This window comes from Sarcophilus harrisii, chromosome 2 (genome assembly GCF_902635505.1).
Source record: "Sarcophilus harrisii chromosome 2, mSarHar1.11, whole genome shotgun sequence".
NCBI lineage: Eukaryota > Metazoa > Chordata > Mammalia > Dasyuromorphia > Dasyuridae > Sarcophilus > Sarcophilus harrisii.
The window spans coordinates 335,365,326-335,392,010 of record NC_045427.1 but is presented as its reverse complement, the minus strand read 5'-3'; the positions used below and the strand labels follow the sequence as shown (position 1 = coordinate 335,392,010).

At 31.4% G+C, this 26,685-nt stretch overlaps 1 protein-coding gene across 1 annotated transcript in view; it reads right to left on the bottom strand.

Moving 5' to 3' along the window:
• The window catches only part of MDGA2 (MAM domain containing glycosylphosphatidylinositol anchor 2), a 639,286-nt gene that overhangs the window by 103,583 nt on the left and 509,018 nt on the right, over positions 1–26,685 (bottom strand). Inside the window, 1 exon segment of the mRNA XM_031952914.1 lies at positions 16,747–16,767. Within this exon segment, the coding sequence (XP_031808774.1) occupies positions 16,747–16,767 (21 nt within the window).

Below are 26,685 nucleotides of genomic sequence, written 5' to 3'. Positions count from 1 at the left end.
ACCCCACAAAATGTTGTTTACAAGAAAACATTTAAAGCAGAGTGATATATACAGAGTAAAGGTAAAAGACTGGAGCAGAAAATATTATACTTCAAGTGAAGTAAAAAAAAAAAAAGAAAGCAGGGGTAGCCATCATGATCTCAGTTCAAGCAAAAGCAAAAACAAATCTAATTAAAAGAGTTAAGGAAGGAAACTATATCTTGCTAAAGGATACCATAGATAATGAAGAAATATTTAATACTAAGCATATATGCACCAAGTGGTATAGCATCTAAATTCCTAAAGGAGAAGTTAAGAGAGTTGCAAGAAAACATAAAAAACAAAACTATAATAGTGAAGAATCTCAACTTTGGTCTCTAAGACCTCTATATAAATCAAACCAAAAATAAATAAGAAAGAAGTTAAGGAGGTAAATAGAATATTAGAAAAGGTAGGCCTGATAGAATTTTGGAGAAAATTGAATAGAGATAGAAAGGAGTACACTTTCTTCTCAGCAGTTCATGGAACCTGTACAAAAAATGACCACATAGTAAGACATAAAGACCTCAAAATCAAATGCAGAAAGGAAGAAATAGTAAATGCATTTTTTTTCAGATTACGATGCAACAAAAATTGCATCCAATAAAAGGCCAGGGGCAAATAGACCCCAAATCATTTGGAAACTAAATAATCTAATCCTAAAGAATGAATGGGGGAAACAGCAAATCATAGACACAATCAACAATTTCATCCAAGACAATGACAATAATGAGGCAACATATTACAATTTGTGGGATACATTTAAAGCTGTAATAAGGGAAGATTTTATATATCTAGATGCTTACTTGCATAAAACAGAGAAAGAGAACATCAATGAATTGGACTTTCGATCAAAAAAAGTTAGAAAAAAAATAAATTAAGTTGTGAGGTTCACAACACTCAACAAGTGTTATCACTCTTTTTGTTGTTGTTGGATTTCATTTTATTTTCCTCATCATTTTCTTTTCTGGTTTGATTTAATTTTTCTCATACAGCAAGATAATTGTATAAATATGTATGCATATGTTGGATTTAACATATATTTCTACCAGGTTTAACATATATTGTACTATTTGCTATCTAAGGAAGAAGGGTGGGAGAAGGGGAGGGAAACTGGAATGCAAGGTTTTGCAAAAGCTAATGTTGGAGAATTATCTATACATATGTTTTGAAAAATAAATGTTGGAGAATTATCTATACATATGTTTTGAAAAATAAAAATCTTTAATAAAAAATAAATTCTTCTGCTCTTTTTTCATTAAGTAGTTAAATAGAATTCCCTCTTTTTTTTCTTATCCTTCAATTGTTTTTGTTCTTTAATTTAAATTTATATAATTTTCTGTATCTTTATCCAAAAAGGATTTTTAAATCTTCTCTGATTTTCTATTTTGACGTTTATTCTTTGCTTCTGATGAATTCATGTTCAATATTTATTTTTTCATGTTAATCATGAAATTGAAATGTCTGAAGAATTTGTTTTGGGTTTTCTCTTTTAAACAGTACATGATATTGCCCTGTATACCTTGTTTTTTCTTTGGTCCCCTTTCCTGTTGTACCTAATCTTTAAAAATACAAATTCCTATAGGTTATAAAGAGGATATTGCTTCATATAACAATTTTTCCTATTTCCCTGGTTGTGTACAAGTTATTATTAACTTTTATCTTTACCTCTTTTAAGTACTATATTCCTGCATATAATACCCATTGTAAAATATCTCTTCTCTTGTAGGAAAAAGTTAGAATGGGTATTATTGATCATTTCTCCCAGAATTGAAATAACATTCCCCTCTTTTTAAGCCCCTACCTCCTTTGTCCCTTCACTCATTCTTCTGTTGGCTTTCTGTTTCTTGAGAGAATGCAAATTATTTTCTTTTCATTGTTAGCCTTTGATTTGATTAGAATACAACTCATAGTTCCTGCTATATTCTTCTGCCTTGTTGGTGATTTGGTTTGGTGTCTATCTTTCTCTGGTGATTTGGCTATATGTGAATATCTGAGCATCTTCTATTTTTTTTAATTATTCCCTTCAGCAATTTCTTATGAATGTATAAATAATCCTTTTATCCAAATGGACTTTCCTTTAAATCTAAGTGACTCAGATTTCCCCACAAATTTATTGTATATTAAGTCAATTAAAAAATGTAAACACCATATGCCTTATAGTTTGAAGTATACTTTTCATCCTGCTGTTATCTGTGAATCTTCTCAATCAGTGCCATGTTTTCTGTCTTCAGATGTTATGAATAATTTTCTTGGATTGTTTCTATCATCATGATATTCAAGTTTTTTTATGACATGTTTTTCTGAGAGCTTAATAATCCTTAAATTATCTGTGTGTGTAACCTCATCTTCAAGATCAGTTAAATGACTAAAGTATGACTAATATGTTCTTTTATGATTGTTGCCTTTTGCTTTCTTTTACCAATTTTTTCCATCTACTTTCATACTTTTATGTATTAACCTTGTTGCTTATCTTAGAGCTCTACTTCTTTGAAAAAATTCTTCATTATACATTCAATTTTTTTCAACTTCAACTCAGCTTTTTTCAAAGGTACTCTCCACTACTGACAACTAACTGACTAGTATCCTGGGTATGATGCTGTCTTGAGGCCTACTTAATGACTTGTCTCTTCCTGTTCACTTTTCAATGCTAACTTCAGTCTATCTTCTCCAATTTTTGTTCTTATACTAGGAGGTTTCGACATATGCTCCCTTGAACACCTTAATCTTCTAATTACTCAAGTTGGTCATTTTACAGAACTTATTATTCTATCCAACCCTCAGCTACACACAGACATAGTCATATCCATGATTTTTTCCATTATCCACAAGTGTTCTAACTTCATATTTATCTAAAAATTCCTTTATCTTATTATGTTTCTTTAAACATTCCATCTTTTTCTCTGCTTTAAAACTCTATCACTGTTCTTCATATTACATATGATTTCTACTCCTTATTTTATTCCTATATTCTCCTTTCTTCTCCAACTTGGCCTCTGTTCACTTTCAACTCTCTAATTCCTTTCCCACATATTCGATTCAATCCTTCCAAGTCCAAACTTTGAATTATTTCCTTTACTCCTATTCATGTGCCACTGAAAGTAGCTGGGGAAAAAAATCACAATATCATCTTTACTTGATCCAATACAAATTTATATTATATAACATAATCCTCCTCCTCTCTCTCTCTCTCTCTCTCTCTCTCTCTCTCTCTCTCTCTCTCTCTTCCTTTTCCCCTTTTCCTCTCTTAAGCAATAATCTTGCCTCATTTTCCAATAATTTTTTACTAAAAAAATTTGAGGGCATTTCTTGAGAGCTTCTTCTTTTCTCTTTCTTTTCATTAAGTGATGAAGATGTTCTCCTCCACTATATACTCCTTAACCTCTGCCTCATACAAAGAGGGGACTTTTCTTATCAAGGCAAACCTTTCTACATATACAAATGATTCCATAGGATGCTACCTTCTTTAGCAGATTTAACCTGCTGTTTTCTCCATTCTTTCACAAATTTTTAATTTATCACTGCCTATGTCTGCTCCATTCTCAAAAACATCCTGTTTCCCCCATTCTAAAAAACAAAAAACAAAAACAAAAAAAACCCCTCACTTGCAATATGGCTGGCTTTCGATCACATCTCTATCTCTTATCTTAGCTAAATTCCTTGAGAAGACAATCTATATTTGGTTTCCCTACTTTTTTTTCCCCTCTCACTCTCTTTGCAATTCTTTTCTATGTAGCTTTTGACTTTTTCATTCAAGTGAAACAGCTTTCTTCAGTTAGTTTTCATCTCTTATTTGCCATATCTAGCATTTCTTAATCCTTATCCTTCTTGACTTCTCTGTAATCTTTGACATTGTCAATCACTTTTTTCTTTTTTCTCTCCAACTTTTTGTGTCCTTATTGCCCTCCTGATTCTCTTTTACTTTTCTAACTACTCATTTTTAGTGTACTTTGCTACATCTTCATCCAGGTCATTTCATTTTTAAAACATCTCTTATCTTTTCTCTCTGACACAGTCAATACCTTACTCATGATACTCCTCTCTAAATGAATGAAATAATCTGAGACATGTTTAATAAATGATTTCACATCAGTTCATTCTTTGCTCATATATAAAGATGAATCCATATCATTCTCCCCTCCAGAAAACCTCACTGTTAATTTTAGGATCAAATATAAATCCTATTTGATTTTTGAACTTCTTCATAATTTGGTCCCTTATTCCAAAACACTAAATCTACAATCAACTATTACTGGCCCCCTTGATATCCATTTAATACCACATTCCTTCTCCAAACTATTCATTTCCACTGACTATTTCTAATGCCTGGAAAGTCTTCTCATTTTCTAGACTTCCCTGGCTTCCTTTAAAGTTATACCTTCTGCAAGCAATCTAGTCTTTAATATTAGCAATTTCCCTCTGAAATTACATCTAATCTGTCTGTATATTCACTGTTTTGGCATGTTGTATTCCTCAGTAAAATGTGAACCATAACTCATATTTTGCCTTTCTTTGTATCCCTAGTGGTTAGTATTGTGCCTGTTACATAATAAACACTTAATATTTTTTATTTGACCTGACTGACTTTTGTGATTTTTGTGTTGTTACTTTTAGCTTCAATTTATTCCTAAATTACTCTTTTAAGAAGTTTATGTCTCTTGCCCACAGATATAAAAATATTTTTATTAATAGGATATGTAGGTATATGAGTATAAATCTGTAGGATAGTGTGCATGCAATAAGTAAACACTAGAAATTTTCTAAATGAGTTTAGAACTAAAATAAAATTGGTGTTTTTCCTATTGCTATTTGCTATTATTCTAGAAATTTGAAAAATAAAAGAAAAATTAAAAATGTAAACATAGACAAAAAAAGTCAAAATTTCCTTTTTTGCTGATAACATGATTATTTAAACAGAAAACTTTAAAGAATCAATAAACAAGCTCATTTCTGGATACAAAATTAATCAAGAAAATTAAACCTTATTTCTACATTTTTATGATAAATATTAATAATTGATAGAAGGAAAATAAGTTTTTAGTCAAAAGCACTAAAAATCTCCTAAAATATCTGGGAGTTAGTCTATTAATAGTTAAAATCTGCGTAGATACAATTACAAAACATTTTTAAAGAACTAAAGATCTTAAATAACTGGAGGGATACAAAGATCCCAACTTTTGGGTAAGAATTCACTATTTGACAGAAACTGCTGGGAAAAATGGAAATCAGTATGGCAGAAACTAGGCATGGACCCACACTTAACACTGTACACCAAGATAAGATCAAAATGGGTTCATGATTTAGGCATAAAGAATGAGATTATAAATAAGTTAGAGGAACATAGGATAACTTGTGGATGAGGAAGGAATTTGTGACCAAAGAAGAACTAGAGATCATTATTGATCACAAAATAGAAAATTTTGATTATATCAAGTTAAAAAAGCTTTTGTACAAAAAAAAAAAAAAAACAAACTAATGCAAGCAAGATTAAAAGGGAAGCAATAAACTGGGAAAACATTTTTATTGTTTAAGATTCTGATAAAGGCCTCATTTCCAAAATATATAGAGAATTGATTCTAATTTATAAGAAATCAAGCTATTTTCCAATTGATAAAGGGTCCAAGGATATGACCAGACAATTTTCAAATGATGAAATTGAAACTATGAATTTATGAAATGAATTTATCCAAAGCATTGAAAATTTCTTCATTTCCAATAACTGATGGTTGACATATAAATAGTATTGGCTGGTGGAGAACCTCTATTTTCTTGGTGTCAATTGTCAGGCCAAATTAGCATAAGCAGCTGAGAATAGAATTTATATTCTCTTGCAACTCAATCTCAGAAGCTTCATTGAGTGGACAAAAAGTCATGAACCAATTCTCCCTCTACTTTAGTCTTGCCTTAAACCTTTTCAAGTTGAATAATTTACTATCACTGTGGTAGCAGACCTTGACATCAGTAATTAGGTAGTGTAAAAGAAAAATTAGGGCAGAGTTGAATATGATATGATTCTAAAAAGCAAAACTGTTTAGGAAAAGGTGAAAATAGTAATTATGTTAAAAGAGTAAGGTGCAGATAAAGAACCAACAGAGAGACAAGGGGTGGGTTTGTAGTTCTTAAAACCTACTCATATTGGGAATAGATTAAATAGACAGCACTATATCTATCTATCTGTGTGTGTGTGTGTGTGTGTGTGTGTGTACCATGAAGAGTAACACCCTTCAAAATCTGTAAAGAAATAAGGGAGGAGAAAAAAGGATAAGATGGAGTACAGAAAAGTGTGTAGACTTATGGCAGTGTGGAACAAGGTATGTAGATGAATGGGAAATGGGTACAAAGGGAATTAAGGGTGAGTGGAGAAGATAAGGGATCCCTTGTTCTCCTAATTTGTATATGGTATCATCATTTATGCCCAAATCATGTATCCATTTTGAACTTATTTTGTTATGAGGTGTGAGATGTAGATTTATGCCAAGTTTCTGATATCATTTTCTACTTTTTCCAGCAATTTTTGTGAAATAGTGAGTTTGATTACTATAGTTCTTGATTATTGTGGCATGTGTTTATCTAACCTAGTCCACTAATCCACCACTCTATTTCTTAGCCAGTACCAAATGATTTTGATGACTTCTTTTTATAAGAGTTTTAGGTCTGGTAATGCTAGGTCACCATTCTTTGTAATTTTTTTCATTAATTCTTTTGATATTCTTGAACTTTTTTCTTCCAGATGAATTTTGTTATCATTTTTTCCAGCTCTATAAAGTAATTTTTGGCAATTTGATTAGTATGACACTGTACAAGTAAATCAATTTAGGTAGAATTGTCAATTTTATTATATTACCTCAGCCTACCCATGAGCAATTGATATATTTTTATTGGTTAGATTTGACTTTATTTATGTGAGAAGTTAATACAAAATATGTTAATATATATATAATGTTAGGAAATATTTTTATTAAATATATTTAAAATTAAATATGTATATTTTATGTGCAAACATCTGTCATTTCTTTACATTATACTTAGATGAATTGGGAGAAGTTATTATTTGTCCCTTGTATTAATAATAAATTATTGAATTAGGATTAAGTTTTTCTTCCTTTTCTCCGTCTCCAGAAATCAACCAATGAGGAAAATTTTCTCCAAGAATTACCCAGGTTAAGATCTAATCAAAGACTGTAAAAGAAATTCTTAGTCTGGACAAATGGGTGGATGCCTGCTCACTGTGTTTATTCAAGTAGGTTTGGGGCAATGTGTATTCTCCCTTTTTACAGACAGATAATATAAAACTTGATGCCTTTGAACAAGAGTTGGCTATTCAGTTTCACATACCTCATTACATTCGTATTCCATCTCTCCTTGTAATATATATTTTGTTTTAATTTTTCATTTTCATTCTCAATATATATTATTAATATTAATTAATAATTAATTTTACTTTTAGATTGTGCTGTTTGTATTGCACTCCCTCACTTTCCTCCCTCACTTAATAGTATATATATATATATATATATATATATATATATATATTTTATTGTGTATATGTATGTGCATACAAACAAACACATACACAGACATATCCACTTTTAATTGTAGTCTTTTAGGGGAAGGGGAGCAGAAAGGAAGAAAGAGTAAAGCAAAATAAATAAATAAATAAAGCATAGCAGAGAATGAAAGAAAAACTATAAGGAAGCAAAGAAAATTATATTAAGCTCAAAACACTAAAAATCATGATATAAGTTTTTTTAAAAAGACACTGATAAAGCACATTATTTATCCATTCTAACAAACTTCCCATAAAACATACACACTGAACAATCATTTTAATCTGAAAAATTATTTTTAGTGATGAAATCGTTCTCCCCAATGTTAGTTTGCAAACAGAATTGTTGGCCATAGCAATATGAGAAGACAAAAAATAGTCATTAATATTGTCAAGGATGAAGAAAAAAAACTGAAGCTTCTGAAATAAGAACTTAATATTTGACAAAAATCATTGGAAAAATTGGAAAATAAAACTGGAATAAAAATAAGTTAGAAACTCGGCATAGACCTATAGTTCACATCCCAAAACTATAAGGTCAAAATGGGTACGTGATTTGGGCATAGAGTAACACCATAAACAACTTAGGATAGCAACAGCAAAGGATAAATAAGATATTTGAAGAAGGGAGGAATTTATTATCAAAGAACAACTATAGAACTTTATGAAAGGCAAAATGGACAACTTTTATTACATTAAATTGACAAGATTTTGCTTAAACAAAAGCAACAGAAACAAGATTACAAGGGAAATACAAAGCTGGGAAAAAATCTTTACAGTTAGTATTTCTGATAAAGGTCTCATTTCTATAATATATAAAGAACTGTGTCAAATTTATGAGAATACAAGTCATTCCCCAATTGATAAATGGTCAAAGGATATGAATAGGCAATTTTCAGATGCCAAAATTAAAGCCATCTATAATTATATGAGAAAATGCTCTAAATCACTATTCATTGGAGAAATGCAAATTAAAACAACACTGAGGTACCACCACATACCTCTCAGATTGGCTAAGATGACAGAAAAAGATAATGATAACTATTGAAGGGGATGTGGGAAATCTTGGACACTAATGCATTGTTAGTGGAGTTGTGAAATGATCCAACCATTCTGGAGAGTAATTTGGAACTATGTCCAAATGGCTATAAACCTGTCTATGACTACCCTCTGACCCAGCCATGCCATTATTGGGTCTGTGTCCCAAGGAAATCATAAAGGACACAAATGTGCAAAAATATTTGTAGCAGCTCTTTTTGTGTTAGCAAAGAATTAGAAAAGGAGTGAATGCTCATCAATTGGGGAATGGCTGAACAAGCTGTAGTACATGAGGGTAATGGAATATTGTTTTATAAAAAATGATGAACAAGCTGATTATAAAAAAGCCTGGAAAGATTTACATGAACTGGTGCTTAATGAAACAAACAGAACCAAGAATACAGCAAGAATGTGTGATGATCAACTGTGAAAGACTTGGTTCTTCTCAGAGTGGTTCAGTGATCCAAAGCAATCCCAATAGACTTTGCACAGAATGAGCCATCTGCATCCAGAAAAAAAAACCAAAACGATGGATACTGAATGTAAATCAACACATGCTATTTCATTTCTTTTTTCCATGGATAATTGCAACAACTATATTGCTGTCTTTTTTTTTTTTTTTCTGTGAGAAATAAGACTGTGTGAAATATGAAGCATTCTAAAAAAAGGATGGGAAAATATTTGTAGCTGATGTTATGGTTTGCTTAGATAATCCCATAAAGTTATAAAAAAATTAATTGAATTGATTCCTAACTTCATTTAAAATAGGATAGGTATTTCTATATAACACAACAACATTGAAAGGATTTATAGAAAAAGAAATCTTATTCTCACAGACTCTCTAAAAGTCAATTTACAAGGATAATTTCAACATTTAAATAAAATTATAAAAAAAACCTTTCATACATAATGATAAATATTTAGAAAGATTTTCTTTGCTTATATCTGGGCTAGACCCATGTAATAAAAATTAATATACTAAATAATTTTTTTAATTTAATGGTATTTCAATAAATCTACCCAGGATGTACTTTATAGAGGCAGAGAAATAATTACAACATTTGAAGAAAAACAAATAGGGCTGCCATCTCAAGGGAAACAATGAAAAAAAAAAGTAAATAGCACTTCTAGGAGTCAAATTACATTAGCAAGCAATAATCATCATAACTAACATGAAAGGAATTCCAGCTATGAAATATCTCACAAATGATATTGAAACTTTGACTGTAAACTTCTATCTTTTGAGGCAGACCATTCTCCTATATATTTTTTAATTTTAAATTTAATACCAAATTACAAAAAGAAAGGGTTAGGGTTAGGGTTATACATGAAATTGCTAATTTCTATCATTCAGAGTTTGCTTTAAAAAGATGTCATAACTTCAGTATATAACTTTGAAAAATGTCTTGGCTCAGATTATTCTAAATTTTTAGACAGTTCTAATTATAGAGCTTTTCTTATGCCAAGCTTTAATAAGCCTCTTTGCAGCTTCTGCTTATTCTGTTCTTTGTATCCAAAAAGAACAAGTATAATCATGTTCACACATGATAACCATATACAGTTGAACACTATTATACTAATTTTGACATTTCTTTTCTTCAGGCTAAATATACCCATTTCTTTCATACCACTGAGCTTCATGTCACTCAAGGCCCATCCTAGTTGCACTCCTCAGAACAATCTCTTGTTTAACAAAATCTTTAATCATTAGCCACAATACGCTGAAAAAAAATACATAGTATAGTGGTATTACCATTTCATTATTCAGAAGCCTACAATCTAAGAATATCTCCAATTTACCTCTTATACATCTTGTTTATACATAGCTGTGGACACTATTGTCTCCCCTATTAAATTACAAGCCCCTTGAAATCACAGACTATTGCTTTGTTTTTTTTTAGTGTCTGGTAAGTGTCTGACAAAAGCTTAATAAATGCTTATTCACTTGATTTGAATATTTCTGCATTGAATATTTCTCAATGAAGTCACAAATCACATGACATTTTTTGACTGCTTACTCAAACTGAGCTTGCAATACACTAAAACATCCAGATTTTTTCATAATCATTAACTGTGTCTCCACCCTCTTAAACTAATAAATATTATTTATGTATAAGTCTTTATATATATATATATATATATATATATATATATATATATACTTATGGAATTTCATCTTATTAGATTCAACCCAATGGTCCAGCTTGTCAAATGTTAGAATTCTGATTCCACACTCCAATGTAAATTCCAACTTCATATTATTTATAAGACTTGCTACAATGACAATAAGTTACTAGCAATTATTCTTCAAGCATAGCCATCTAATCAGTTCTAAATTCATTTAATTTTTATCATCTGATCCATATCACTCTCTTCCCCTCCAAATAGTATGAGAATTTTCCCCCTGAAATACAATCTTACCAGACTTTGCAATTGACCAGAAATCCTTTCTCTATATATTTTAACTTGGTATCCAGAAATTTAAATCCCATTATGTCACCTTCTTAGCCAGCTGTTCACCTCCCAAATTCATTTTCCCTTCTATAATTTTTCCCTTCAATAACACTTGCTTTCAAAGGGACTACCTTGAGTAAAATACAACTATAAGGCCTTGGTTTTCAGTTTCTTGACCAAGAATCACATATCATTGCATGTGTGTTTCATATTTTTTTTAAATGGTAAACAATCACAATTTAATTTTAACAATTCAGAAAATTTAATTCCTTATAAACCATTTTATGTAAAGAAAATAACAAATATATAAAGGAAACATTTCATATTAAAGCAAATAATTAAAAGAAATCCTATTTATCATTTAAAATGGTCAAGCAGTAAAAATCTAGGATCAGATTCTTTAAAAAGAGATTTTAACTTTAGTTTTCAAATTCATTAATTTTAAGTATGAAACTTAAAAATTGATTCAAAAAGAAGTTCTAAAATGTTCCTTGTTAAAATATTTACATTTTTAACTCCAAATATTTTTTGCTTGTCCCCATAAAATTATTTTTGGGTTTCATTTGCAAGAAATTCTGTCACAAAATCGATAAACCTCCATTTTTCCTGAAGAGTTTCTGGTTTCATTATATTTTGTTCCAAAAATCCCTTACTTTGTTTTTGAGATCTACCTGTTATTTTCTTTTCTATTACTGATTATAAAATTAAATTTGAAATAATAACTTATATCTTAATTTGTCCAAATTTTTTTTAGCATCACTCATATTTGTGTCAGTGGTGGAATGCAAACTATTTCTTTACAGATTGAAATTGTCTCTGTTATTGCTTACTTGCTATATGGCTAAAGTGATTTCTTTTCTCAATCTTTGATAATGTCCTAAAAGTCTTTTAAGAAAGTCACAACTAATAATATCAGGCAACTTTTTAATTACTCTAATCATGCATTTACCCTTTAGATTGTTTACAATTTTTATATTTCCTATAAATGATCAATAATTATAAACAAGATGTCTTTATGAGTAGCAAACTAAATTAGTGGGTATGTGAGCAACTCTATATCATAATTTGAATAACATATCTCTCAGAGGTGGAATTTATAGTAAATGAATAATAGATTTATAGTCAAAGCACTTAGGTTCAAATGCAAGCTGTATCTTTTATTACTTGTACACTCTATAGAAAGTCACTTAGTAATTTAAGATTTGGTTTTCTTATCTATAATAAGATCCCTTTAAAAGCTAACTCCATAACTAGCATGACAGAAATTAGGCATAGACCCACACCTAACACTATATACCAAGATAAGGTCAAAATGGGTTCATGATCTAGACATAAAGAATGATACTGTAAACAAATTAGAAAAAAACATAGGATAGTTTACCTTTCAGATTTGTGCAGGAGGAAAGAATATGTGACAAAAAAGAACTAGAGATTATTACTGATCATAAAATAGATAATTTTGATTATATTAAGTTAAAAAGTTTTTGTACAAACAAAACTGATGCGACAAGCTTGGAAGGGAAGCAATAAACTGGGAAAACATTTTTACATGCAAAGGATCTGATAAAGGCCTCATTTCTAAAATATATACAGAATTGACTCTAACTTATAATAGTTCAAACCATTCCCCAATTGATAAATGGTCAAAGAATATGAACAATTATTTGTAGCCACATGAAAAGATGCTCCAAATCACTGTTTATCAGAGAAATGCAAATCAAGCAAGACAACTCTGAGATATACATATTTGTCAGATTGGCTAAGATGACAGGAAAAGAAAATGATGAATGTTGGAGGGGATGTGGAAAAACTGGGACACTGATACATTGTTGGTGGAACTGTGAATGGATCCAAGCATTCTGGAGAGCAGTTTGGAACTATGCTCAAAAAGTTATCAAATTGTGTGTACCCTTTGATCCAGCAGTGTTTCTATTGGGATTATATCCCAAAGATATCTTAAAAGAGTGAAAGGGACCCTATGTGCAAAAATATTTGTGGCATCCCTTTTCGTAGTGGCAAGAAACTGGAAACTGAGTTGATGCCCATCAATTGGAGAATGGCTGAATAAATTATGGTATATAAATGCTACAGAATAATATTGTTTTGTAAGAAAGGATCAGCAGGATGATTTCAGAGAGGCTTGGAGAGACCTATATGAACTGATGCAAAGGAAAATGAGCAGAACCAGGAGATCATTATACACAGCAACTACAAGACTATATGATGATCAATTCTGACGTATGTCAACATTGGAAAAATTACCCATGCATATGGTTTGTGACTAAAAAGTTTTAATTTAAAAAAAAGACAATTCTGAAGGAGTTATGATGAAAAATGCTATACATTCCCAAAGAAAGAACTGATAGTGTTTAAATACAGATTAAAGTGCACTTTTTTTTAACTTAAAAAAAAGGTAATTCCATGATATATAATGTAGTTCACTTCCCTCCATATATTGTTAAACAGATATTTTTAAAATAAATATTCATTTTACTAATGGTATTACCAAAGTTTGAGTCAGTGATTTGTGAATACCTGTATGGAGCCCCCATATCATGAGACTGTGAGATCCTTGAAAGTAGGGAGCAACATCTTTTTTTCCTTTTTTTTTGTTTTGTTTTTTTTTGTATCCAGAGTACTTATTACTGGGCTTGATACATAGTAGGTGTTTAATAAATGATCCTACTATATCTGTCTATTTATCTATCTGCCTTTGTTGTCTTCCAAGGTTAGAAAAAGGTAATAAAATATCATTTCCCAATAAAATCATTTTGTAGATGATCACTTATTTCTATGTGGATTTTGCATAGGATATCCTTCATAATACTCTCAGAATGTTTTCAGTGAGCATGTATTTCACGATTTTATGTCTTTATGTAGATATGCAAAGGATTGTGGAATAAAGTTCAATGTAGATCAACTTTTCATCGGCCTTAGAATTTTGTCTTGGTTTTAACATATACATGAAAGACATGGTTTGAGAACTTTTAAAGCTGTGTTGTTATGCCAAGTCAGAAGAAAAAATTAATCAACAATCAGTAGACAAAGAAGTCCACTAAAACTGTCTAATACAGGAAATTGTTTGTGAAAGCTTACTTATTCCCCTTTTAGTGTTTAATAAATGATAATCTCAATCATTCTAATTAAGATTTTATATATAGGCTAAAGTCATGGTAACTAATGTTTTGTTTTTGTAATACTTTTAACAAATTCTATTTCAGGACCAGGAGATCATTATATACTTCAACAACAATACTATATGATGACCAGTTCTGACGGACCAGGCCATCCTCAGCAACGAGATCAACCAAATCATTTCCAATGGAGCAGTAATGAACTGAACCAGCTACCCCCAGAGAAAGAACCCTGGGAGATGACTAAAATCATTACATCGAATTCCCAATCCCTATATTTATGCCCACATGCATTTTTTATTTCCTTCACAAGCTAATTGTACAATATTTCAGAGTCTGATTCTTTTTGTACAGCAAAATAACGTTTTGGTCATGTATACTTATTGTGTACCTAATTTATATTTTAATGTATTTAACATCTATTGGTCATCCTGCCATCTGGGGAGGGGGGGGGGTAAGAGGTGAAAAATTGGAACAAGAGGTTTGGCAATTGTTAATGCTGTAAAGTTACCCATGCATATATCCTGTAAATAAAAGGCTATTAAATTAAAAAAAAAACAAATTCTATTTCAATCACCTCTTAAAATGCTGGAAACTTGAAACCTGAGTGCCTATTTAACTTATGTAGTTTCCAACATGTCTTTCATCTATGCCTGTAGTCAGAATTAACTGTTCCTCATAGTTTCTTTTAAACTTATCATACACTGGAAAAGTAGAATAGAATTAGTGGTTATTGGAAAAGTAGAATAGAATTAGTGGTTTCAATATCATTGCTAATGGGAATTTCAGCACTATGGAAGCAGCAAGAAGATATATTTTATTTCTTATTTGTTGTTCTCCTTCCAATTTCATCTATGAATGCCATTGTTATGAAAGTTTCTTTCCTCTACAAGGAAGCAGATAGTGCTTACTTAAGGCTCATATGCAAATACGAGAAAGCTAGGAATTACCTTTATGACTTTTCGGTAATTAGATTTTTGTATTCTACCTGTGCACACAAAATATATGTGTGGATCTTTCAGCTGGTTCTAACTTTTACAAGGTACTGGGGAGTAAATGCAGGAGGAAAACTGGTAAAGAATTAATATCTTTTCATTGCTAAGAATGATAATTTCCCTAGCATAAAAGTAAGCCTATGGTTCAAGAAGTACATTTTAATTTCTAAAGGTAATAATTAGGTTATTGATTATCATATCTTTCTTTTAACCTGATTAGGACTAAGCTGGAAGAGATGTTTTTGAACTATACCATAATAGATTATGATGGACATTTTGTTAGAAAAAAGTGATCACTTATGTTAGTGTTATTCTACATGATTCAAATGAAAGCTTATGTGATGTGATTTATTATGTATAGCGAGAATACAAGAAAATTTTCAAGGGATCACAAGAGGATTTTCTTTCTCCAGCCCATTCTTAGAACCATCCTTTCAGTTTTTCTTTCTATGGGTGCCATGGAGAGAATACTATAACACACCTACCAAGGGATGAGAAATGGCTAAAGAATTATATTTCCAAGATCCTAGTCACTTCTAAAGTACCAAGATTCAGGTCTTATTTAGTGAAAGTAAAGAGACATGGGAAGGGACAATCCTCTCTGACCCTGACCTAACACTGGATTTTCAAAAGCTAACAGTCATATCTTATTCTGGTCTTAATTCCATGCACTATTCTCTGAAAGTCTAGATCAGGGCAAGGCCCAACCACTTATTTCAGAACTAGTCCAGATGTGGTCTCTGCTCTTCAGATGCACTACCAGTCATTTAAGATAGAGAACCACCCAACAAACCAAGAGTTAGAGCTTAAAAGTCCACCACTATAGGCCAGATAATTACATACAATGCTTATGATGTGAAGAGCAGAAATCCACAAAGAAAATGGAGAAGTCTCTCTCAAGAAAATGATCGCTTTTACAGATAATCATGGCTGATAAAGAACCTCCGTATGACTTCTATGGTTCTTTGCTTTCTGCACATTGCCCTGACAATAGGAAACAACTCTTAAGAGCCAAGGAAAAGGAAAGAGGGAGCCTTGAAGTTATTATAATATTATATTACACCATTTCTTTTTGTTTTACCAATGTTTGCTCTTTTCAAAATTTCTGGGGGGTTTTGAGAAACAACATTGCAAATATCTCCATATATTTAACAAAAATCATTAGAAAACTACTAAGAACATAAATTTGAAATATTTTTATATAAATAAAGATTAATTTTTATTTCTCTCACTAACACATTATGAAAATATCAATTTGAGAAGGCAAAAAGACTGGCAAAGAGATGGAATAAGAAAGAATTAGACAGATGTTTATCTTTTCCCTTTAGGTGAGTTTTCCTATATTCATTTTTTAAATAATTACAATCATGTATCTTCCCTTCATGTATTTTTACTTTGAAAACTAAGTATATTTTATTTAAAATAAATATGTGAAATACTGATTTTTTAGATGGAAAAAGCTGCTTTTAAAACAAAAAATCCTTTCTTTGCATGTTTACATTACTTATTTTAAATTTAGTTAAATGAAGTAACTTTAAAAGAGAATAATTAAAATACTTACGCAAATGAGGATTTACAGGAGCTAAAGAAAAGAAAGGGGAAAAAAGAATATTAGCACAAATGGAAAGAATTCAAAATGTGAAACAATAAGCAATTTTTCTTAATTTACCAGTGTCTCTGGTCAAAGTACTTAATTATTTTCCCAACTATAATTCTATTGAATTATATGGCACAATTCATTAGATTTCATTAGATTTAGCAATTATATTTTTAAAATTATCCCAAAGAATTATTATTATTATATAGCATGAGCTTTTCTCTTTTGAAAGTAGAATACTGAAATGTCCTTTTATTATAATCCATGCCAAAGAGACACTTTAAAAATTAAAACTATATCTTACTAGCCACCTACTAAAATTTAGATATTTTGATCATGAAAGTAATTCTCAAAGTTATTGCTATAATCTTTTTATATGTTATCTGCTTAACTTGAAAATACATTGGGATATAATGGAAATACAATCAATGTATGTGAATACAAAAGTATTTCATAGATTTCATGTTGAAATTGTATTTTAGTTTTGTTATTTGGAAGTTGCTTCATTTAAAAACAACCAATGTTGTTTTATGCTTATATCTTGAATAAATTTTTGCATAAATATCACCTGTGTTTTGCATAAAAGAAGTGATTTTCCTTATAGAAAACTAATAGAATTTATACTGTCTTTGAAGAAATAAATGTTATTTCACTACAATGATGGATTAAAATACATTTTAAAAAGATAAACTGGCTAATCTAGGAGATAGAATTACACACATATGTGCATATGCATATATATAATATATATTTTGTATATATACAATTTTTATATATTTCTCACCCCCATCTGCAGCACAAATGCCTATAATCTATAATTTATATATCTTGTATTTGAAATATATTGAAGAAAGATGCATGCATACATTACAGTTGCTAATCATCATAGTATTTACTTCAAAGAAGCTCATGAATCTATTATCATATATTATATTGGTTTCAGAATTTAAAAACTGAGAAAGAATCAGAAAGACATTATAAAGAATATGCTTTCTTTACATAGAAAATGTGTATCTATTGTTTGTGGGTAAAGTTGTACTTGTCACTTTCTTTGACAATTTTTGTGGAATAAGCAAACCTTTACTATGAAGTCTAAAAGTTACTAGGACATAATTCTATTACTTTTTTCTATTTACTATAATTTACAAACCAAATAAGACTATTATTGGTGCATTTTCTTTACATATGAGTTATATTTATTTGTCATTATTTTGAATGTGTAATGTCAATCAAATATTTATTAACCATCTACTATGTGCCAGGCACTGTGATAAGCACTAGGGATACAAAAAAAGCAAAATACATATTCTGCCCTCAAAAAGCTTTAATGAGAAAGACAACATTTACACATCTTATATCATTAGATGGAAATTGTTATTAAAAACACATGTTGAATAACAGTTTAATTTATTGGGTAGTTTTTCCTATTGATTTTAAGTGAAAACATTTTATATAAAGGCATATACTGTTATTGGTCAGAACTCTTGTACTTAAAACAAGGATTCTTACAAGGTGCTAACTCAGTGGAATTGATGAGACAATGGTTATCTAGTTTAACATGGTGATCAATAGTTCTCTAAGTTCAGTATAATTGGTTTAATCTTACAACAAATAATGATTTTCTAGTGATATAATGATTGGTTTATACTCAGTGTAGAGCATATAAGCTGGGACTCAGAGACAGAGACAGAGTCAGAAGGGCTCCGAGAGAGATTCAGAAGGTTCAGACACCGACTCGGAAGGGAGGCAGAGTCAGATTCATTCACTTCATCTCATAATATCTCATGGTGGCTGGCCTCCTGTACTTCCCCCACTGAGACCCAGGCCAGTCTGAAAGGCGCTCCAGAAAGCTGGCCTGACCTCCAGACAAGGAAACTAGATTGTGAAGGAGATAATAAAGGATCTGGACTTTAATACATGGCTATAATTGTGGTAATTACTGAACTGAAATGAAGGTTGCTCATGAAATTCACTGAAGTAAGGGCTATTTGAGTGGATGAAAGGAAGTAAAAATGTGTCTTTTCTTCAAATATAAGGATACATTGCAAAACAAAAACCCTTAAATTATGAATTTTGTATGTTCTTTCTTAGGAAAAAAAAAGATTGGTATAGTGGAGCCAAAGTGGCAGAGAATAGACAAGTCTCTATCTCAGCTCTTCTTAGTGTCCCTTAAATGAATACCAGATCAAGTCTCTGAACTGATTTTGGAGTGACAGAACCCACAGATATTTGGCATGAAACAAGTTTACAGAAGAATATACTTTGCAAGAATTTCAGAAAAAGTTTTCTTTCAATAGGAAACTGCTGAGCCCCAGTGTAGCTCAGGGAGGCTGGGGACAGAGAGTCAGGGTGTTGCAGTATTCACCCACTGGGGAATCTACTGCAAGACTCTTAGGCTACTCTATCCTGGTTACAAGCCAGTGATTCAGCAAATTAGCTGTGGGACACTCAAAGAAAATATACAAGGGAAATTGTTGAGCCTCTGAACCCTCTGGACTGGACACACTTATCCAGCACTGAAAGTCAGTCAGCAGCACCAGCCCCAGATGGCTGTTGCCCCTTTACCCTAAAAGTAGACCTCAACCTTTCGGGGAAAATGAGCAAAACAGCAAAAAGAAATCTGACCATAGACATTTTTTATGGAGAAAGAGAAGAACAGACCTCAAACTCTGAGGTGATCTCAAAGGCAAATTATCTCCAGATGAAACCCAAAAGGGTGATATGAAATGGTTCCCATTTCAGAAGGCTATCTTGTAAGAATGCAAAAAGGATCTTAAAAGAGAGTTAGAAGAAAAATGGGGAAAGGGAATGAGAGTTCAGCAAGTGAGTTTGGAAAAGGAAAAACAAACTACCTTAAGGAAACTCCTTAAAAATAGATTTGATGAAAAGAAAAAAGCATATAATTCCTTACAAAATAGATATGAAAAAGAAACCAAGTCATTGAGAAATAGAATCTGTGAAATGAAAAAAAATGCAATGGCCAAAACATTCAAAAGTTCAATTGGCCAAGTGTAAAAGGAGATAAAAAAGCTAACTGAAAAAAACCAAGTCATTGAGAAATAGAATCTGTGAAATGAAAAAAAATGCAATGGCCAAAACATTCAAAACATTCAAAAGTTCAATTGGCCAAGTGTAAAAGGAGATAAAAAAGCTAACTGAAAAAAAATCCACTAAAAATTAGAATTGCACAAATGGAAGTGAATGACTCAATGAGATTTCAAGAATCAGTCAGACAAAACCAAGAAATGAAAAAATAGAAGAAAATATAAAATAACTCATTGAAAAAATAACTGACCTGGGGAAACATATCTAGGAGACACAATCTAAAGATTCTGGACATCAATGTTCAGGAAATCATCAAGGAAAACTGCCTGGATGTCCTAGAATCAAAGGGTAAAATAGCCATTGAAAGAATTCATTGATTCCCTCCTGAAAGAGTCCTTAAATGAAAACTCTAAAAAAAATCATAGCTAAATTTCAGAATTATCAAATCAAGGAGAAAATATTGCAAGCAACCAGAAGGAAACAGGTCAAATATTTAAGAGCCACAATCAGGATTACCAAAAACCTAGCAGCTTCCACTTTAAAGGATTGAAGGGCATAGAATCTGATATTCTGAAAGGCAAAAGAACTTGGATTACAGCCAAAAATCAACTGTCTAAAAAAACTGAGCATCATCTTTCAGGGAAAAAAGATGAACATTCAATGAAACAGGTAAATTTCATCTATTTCTCATGAAAAGAGCAGAGCTGAATATAAAATTTGATTTTAAAATATAGAACTCAAGAGAAGCATAAAAAGGTGAAAAGCAAAAAAACAAAAAAAAAAAAAAACAACTTTCTTTTAAAAGTTGAAAAGCGTATATCCCTATATGGGAAGATGATATGTTTAACTTGAGATCTGTATCTATGTTATGGGTATACATAGAAAGTGCAGATGTAATTTGATTTTATTGTGATGATATAAAAAAGGAACTAGAGGAGTAAAGGTGATTCTACTGGAAGAAGAGGAAAATGTGGTAAATTACATCTCATGAAGGAGCAAAAAAGAATTATTACAATTGAGGGAAAGAAGGGAGATGAGTATTGTGTGAATCATACTCTCATCAGATTTGGCTCAAAGAGAGAATATCAGATACATTTAGATTCACAGAGAAAATTGTCTCACCCTATAAGGAGGGGAAAGGGGGAAAGGAAAGGAGGATCCTAAGAGAAAGGAGAATAGAAGTAGAAACAGGAAAGGCATAAGAAAGGGGGGACAGCTGGCAACAGGGAAGAGCTGTTTGGGGGGGGTCAGAAGCAAAATACTCAGGAGGAGGGAAAGGGGAAAGGAAAGAGAAAAGTATAACTGGGGGGAAACAAGATGGCAGCAAGTACAGTATTATTAATTTTATCTGTGAATGTTAATGAACTCTCCCATAAAACAGAAATCAATAGTAGACTGGATTAAAAACCAGAATCCTACACATTTAAAACAATGATACATTCAGAGTAAAGGTAAAGGGTATAGCTGAATCTATTATCTTCAGCTGAAGTTAAAAAAAAACTGGGGCTGGAAAATCTGTTCTCAGATCAAGCAAAAACAAAAATAGATCTAATTAATATATATATATATATATATATATATATATATATATATATATATATATATGAAAGGAAACCATACCCTACTTGTTAAGGAGGTAAGTAGAATCCCAGAAAAGTTAGGTATGATAGGCCTTTGGAGAAAATGGTGACAGAAAATAATATACTTTTTTTTTTCTCAGCAGTACATGGAAGCTATACAAAAATTAAGGCATAAAAACCTCAAAATCAAATTCAGAAAGGCAAAAATAGTAACTGCATTTTTTAAGATCATGATGCAATAAAAATTACATGCAATAAAAGGCTAGGGGAAAATAGAACAAAAATTAATTGGAAATTAAATAATCTAATCCTAAAGAATGAGTAGGAGAAACAACTCATAGACACAATCAATAATTTCATCCAAGACAATGACAATAATGATATAACATATCAAAATTTGTGGGATGTAGCCAAAGCAATTATTAGGGGAGGTTTATTTGCATAAAATAAAGAGAACCAGTGAATTAGGCATGAAAATAAAAAAAAGCTAGAAAAAGAACAAGTTAAAAACCCCAATTAAGTATCAAATTGACTCCTTTCCCTATTTTTTCAAATAATTTTTAGAGTATTGGAATTAATTATTCTTTAAATGTTTGATAGAATTCACATGTGAATCCATCTGGCCCTGGAGAATTTTTTCTTTGGGACTTGATTTTTTCTTAGGGAGCTTGTTCTATTTCTTTTTTCCTAAAATGGAACTATTTGGATACTTTATTTCCTCTTCTGTGAACCTTGACAATTTCTCTTTTTGTATGTATTCCTCCATTTTCCTTAGATTATCAAATTTATTGACATATAGTTGGGCAAAATAACTCCTAATTATTGCTCTAATTTCCTTTGCATTGGTGAAAATATCTCCCTTTTCATTTTTGAGATTAGCAATTTCTTTTTTCTAATCAAATTAACTAAAGATCTATATTTTTTAATAAAACCAACTCTTAGTTTTATTTATTAATTCAATAGTTTTCTTACTTTAACTTTTATTATTCTCCCCTTTTATTTTTAGAATTTCAAGTTTTATATTTGTTTGGGGGTTTTAAATTTTTTATACCTTTTTAAAGTTGTAAGCCATTGATTTTCTCTTCCTCTAGTCTAAGCAAGTAAGCGTCTAGAGATATAAAACTTCCTCTATTAAATGCTTTAGCTGCATCCCATGAATTTTGGTATGTTGTATCATTATTGTCATTCTCTTGGATGAAGTTAATGATTGTGTCTATGATTTGTTGTTTCATCCATTCATTCTTTAGGATTAGATTATTTAGTTTCCAATTAAATTTTGGTCTAATTTCCCTTAGCCTTTTATTGCATGTAATTTTTATTGTGTCATGATCTGAAAAAATACATTTACTATTTCTGCCTTTCTTCATTTGATTTTGAGGTTTTTATGCCCTAATACATGGTCAATTTTTTTTTAGGTTCCATGAACTTCCAAAAAAAAAGGAAACTCCTTTCTGTCTCTATTCAATTTTCTCCAAAGATCTATCATACTTAATTTTTCTAAAATTTTATTTACCTCTTTGACTTCTTTCTTATTTATTTTGTGGTTCAATTTATTTAGTTCTGAGAGAGCAAAATTGAGATCCCCTACTAGTATAGTTTTACCATCTATTTCTTTTTGCAGCTCTCTTCTCCTCTGAGAATCTGGATGTTATACCACTTAGTACATATATGTTTAGTATTAATATTGCTTCTTTATTTATGGTACTGTTTAGCAAGATATAGTTTCCTTCCTTATCTCTTTTAATTAGATCTATTTTTGCATTTGCTTAATCTGTGATCAGGATCGCTACCCTTGCTATTTTTTACTTCACCTGAAGCATAATAGATTCTGCTCCAGCCTTTAACTTTACTCTGTATTTGTAAACAACAAATTGTAGGATTCTGGCTATTAATCCATTCTGCTATCTGCTTCCATTTTATGGGACAGTTCATCACATTCACATTCACAGTTAAAAATAATTAATTTTTTATTTCCTGCCATCTTATTTACTGCAAGTTATGCCTTTCTTTTTTCTTTTCTCTTTCCTTCCTCCCCAGTATTTTGCTTCTGACCAGGACCTCCCTCAAAATGCCATCTCCCTTTACAATGTCTTCCCCTTTCTTATACCTTTCCCCTATTACTTCTGTTTTCCCTTTTGTTATTCTCCCCCTTTCCTTTCCCCTTTTCCCTCCCACTTTCTCTAAGGTGAGACAAGTTTCTCTGTGAAACCAAATATGTCTGATATTCTCTCTTTGAGCCAAATCTGATGAGTGTAAGATTCACATAATGTTCACTCTCCTCCTTTCCCTCAGTTATAATAGGTCTTCTTTGCCTCTTCATGAGATTCAATTTCCCCCATTTTACCTCCATTTCCCTCTTTTTCCAGTATAATCCCCTTTCCACCTCTAGTTTCTTTTTCATATTATCACAATAAAATCAAATTATACCTATACTCTTTAAGTATACTCTAACAGAGATATAGTACTCAAGAGTTCTTTGTTTTTTACCTTTTTTATGCTTCTCTTGAGTTCTGCATTTGGAAATCAACTTTTTTGTTCAGCTCAGGTCTTTTCATCAGAAATAAATAAAATTCACCTGTATCATTGAATGTACATTTTCTTCCCTGAAAGATTTAGCTGGGTAGTTTATTCTTGGCTGCAATCCAGGTTCCCTTGCCTTTCAGACTATCGTATTCCAGGCCCTTTGATCCTTCAAGGTGGAAACTACTAGGTCTTGAGTAATCTTGATCATGGTTCCTAGATATTTGAATTGCTTCTTTCTGTTTGCCTGCAATATTTTTATCTTGATCCAATAGTTCTGAAATTTAGCCATGATATTCCTTGTAGAGTTCATTTTGAGTTCTGTTTCAGGAAGTGATTGGTGAATTCTTTCAGTGGCTATTTTACCTTCTGATTCTAGAACATTAGAACAGTTTCCCCCGATAGTTTCTTGAATGATGATGTCTTTAGAGTGTCTCTCCTAGATCTATTTGTTTTTCTAATGAAGTATTTCACATTTTCTTCTATTTTTCCAACTTTTTTGGTTTTGTTTGACTGATTCATGAAGTTTTATTGAGTCATTTATTTACATTTGTTCAATTCTAAATTTTAGTGTATTATTTTCTTCATTTATCTTTTTTAGCTTGTTTTGTACTTGGCCATTTGAATTTTTAAATGATTTGTTTTGTTGATTTTTTTTTTTTACATTTTACAAATTCTGCATTTCAATGAGTTGTAAGGAGTTACATGCTTTTTCCATTTCACCAAATCTATCTCTCTATATATATTTTTGCTGAGGCAATTGTTGTTAAGTGACTTGTTCAGGGTCACACAGATAGGAACTGTTAAGTATCTCAAACCAGATTTGAACTCAGGTCCTCCTGACTTCAGGGCTGGTGCTCTATCCACTGCACCACCTAGTTTTCCCACCAAATCTATTCCCTATTTTATCATATCTATTTTAAAGGCATTTTCTTCAGATAAATTCCATATTTCCTTTTCCATACCCTCTTGCAAAGATCTCATTTACTTTTCCCATTTTTCTTCTGTCTTTTGAAATCTTCCAAGAAAGCCTTGTGAAAAGGGAGCAACTCAGTTCATCTGGAGTTGATTTGTGTTTAGGACTCAGGATTTGAGATCTGTTCTTATCTTTCTCCATAAAAGGTGTCTATAATCAGATTTCTTTTTGATTTTTTGATCATTCTTTTAAGGGTTGAGGTCTGCTCTTAACACAAAGGAGTGACAGCAACTTTAGCTTGCCCTGGGGCAGTTCTGTTGACTGACTTCTGGTGTTGGATAATCACAGCCAGATCCCACATTCTTCTTTCAGGGCTCAGCAGCTTATAATTTGTCTTTTGTATTTGCTTTTTGGTAGCAGATTTACTAATCACCTGCTTGCAATCAGGACAGAGTAGCCTAAGATCCTCACAGAAGATTCCCCAGGAAGCTCGAGCTCCCTGCTCCAGTTCCTTGCCCCTAGCTCCTTACACTACAGTCTGGAATAGGCAATCTCTTCCTCTATCTGACTGAAACAGATAGATTCAGAAATTTTTCCAAAGTATCTTCTTGTGCAAATGTATTGACTCCAAATATTTGTGGGTTCTGCCACTTCAAAACCAGTTTAGAGGCTTAATTTGCTGTTGGTCTGAGAGAAGGTCATAAAAGGTCAGATACAGCTGTTTCTACTCTAAGACATCTTGACTTCACCTCCCCTTTCCACTCCCCCAGAAGCAGTATTTCCTATGTAATCTAAGGTAATCTAATACCATAAAAGTAAAGCTACTTCTTTTCCTTAGGTTGTATGAAAGCTTTCCTAAATGCTTGATTGACTAAGGATATTACCTCAGTTGTTGATATAGTCTTTTTGTTTGCCAATAGAGAAAACGTTATTGGCAACCTCAGTTCCAGAAGTAGACATTTCTAAGATTAGGTAAAAAGTTAAAAAAAAAAAACAAAAAAACCCTGGAAATTTCACTCAAAGTGTTGTCTTCACTGAATATCCCTATTAAGTGCTTTCCTTCTGCTATGGATAAAGAAACCTTTTTATTTTGATTATTAGATGGAGAGAGGGAGTGAGAGTAACTCATTTCATTCAAATACTACCTGGGAATTAGTCTGAATCAGATGCATCTAATCCATACCACCTGACCTTAGGGGTTAATTAGATAAGAGTCTAAATGTCTCAGTGATTCTATATGAAATAGCCTAAGTAGATTAATTGGGAGAGCAAAGATATCATCAAGTCCAGTATTCCACAACTGTTACTAATACTCCTTCAAAAGCCACATAACTAGAATAATTAATTAGATCATAAGGAAGCAAAAAAGTACTTACTAAACTCTGTGCCAGGAACAATGCTAAGTGCTTTACAAATATGTCATTTAATTCTCATTAACTTTTTTTTTTAACAGAAAGAGGTTAAGGGACTTGCCCAAGATCACATTTCCTTGGTGCAGTTTCCCTGACTTCCTCTCCTCATATAATATAATTGGCCTCAGCTTTTCTGAATGCAGTTTCTGGCCTTTAGTTCATAAAAAGGTCTTAGTTGCAATATCAATATCGGTCAATATCTCTCACACCTGATTGTTATCTTAGATCATGTGAGTCTACCTGATGACCTTGACCAAATGTTGACTTAGGGAGCCAAGTCCATAGAAGCCACTATATTCTTAGTTGCAAACCTAGCTCTCCGGAATATCATATTCCAAGCCCTTTAGTTCTTTAATGTAGAAGCTGTTAAATCTTGTATTATCCTGATGATGGCTGAATTGTTTCTTTCTGAATGTTTGCAATATTTTCT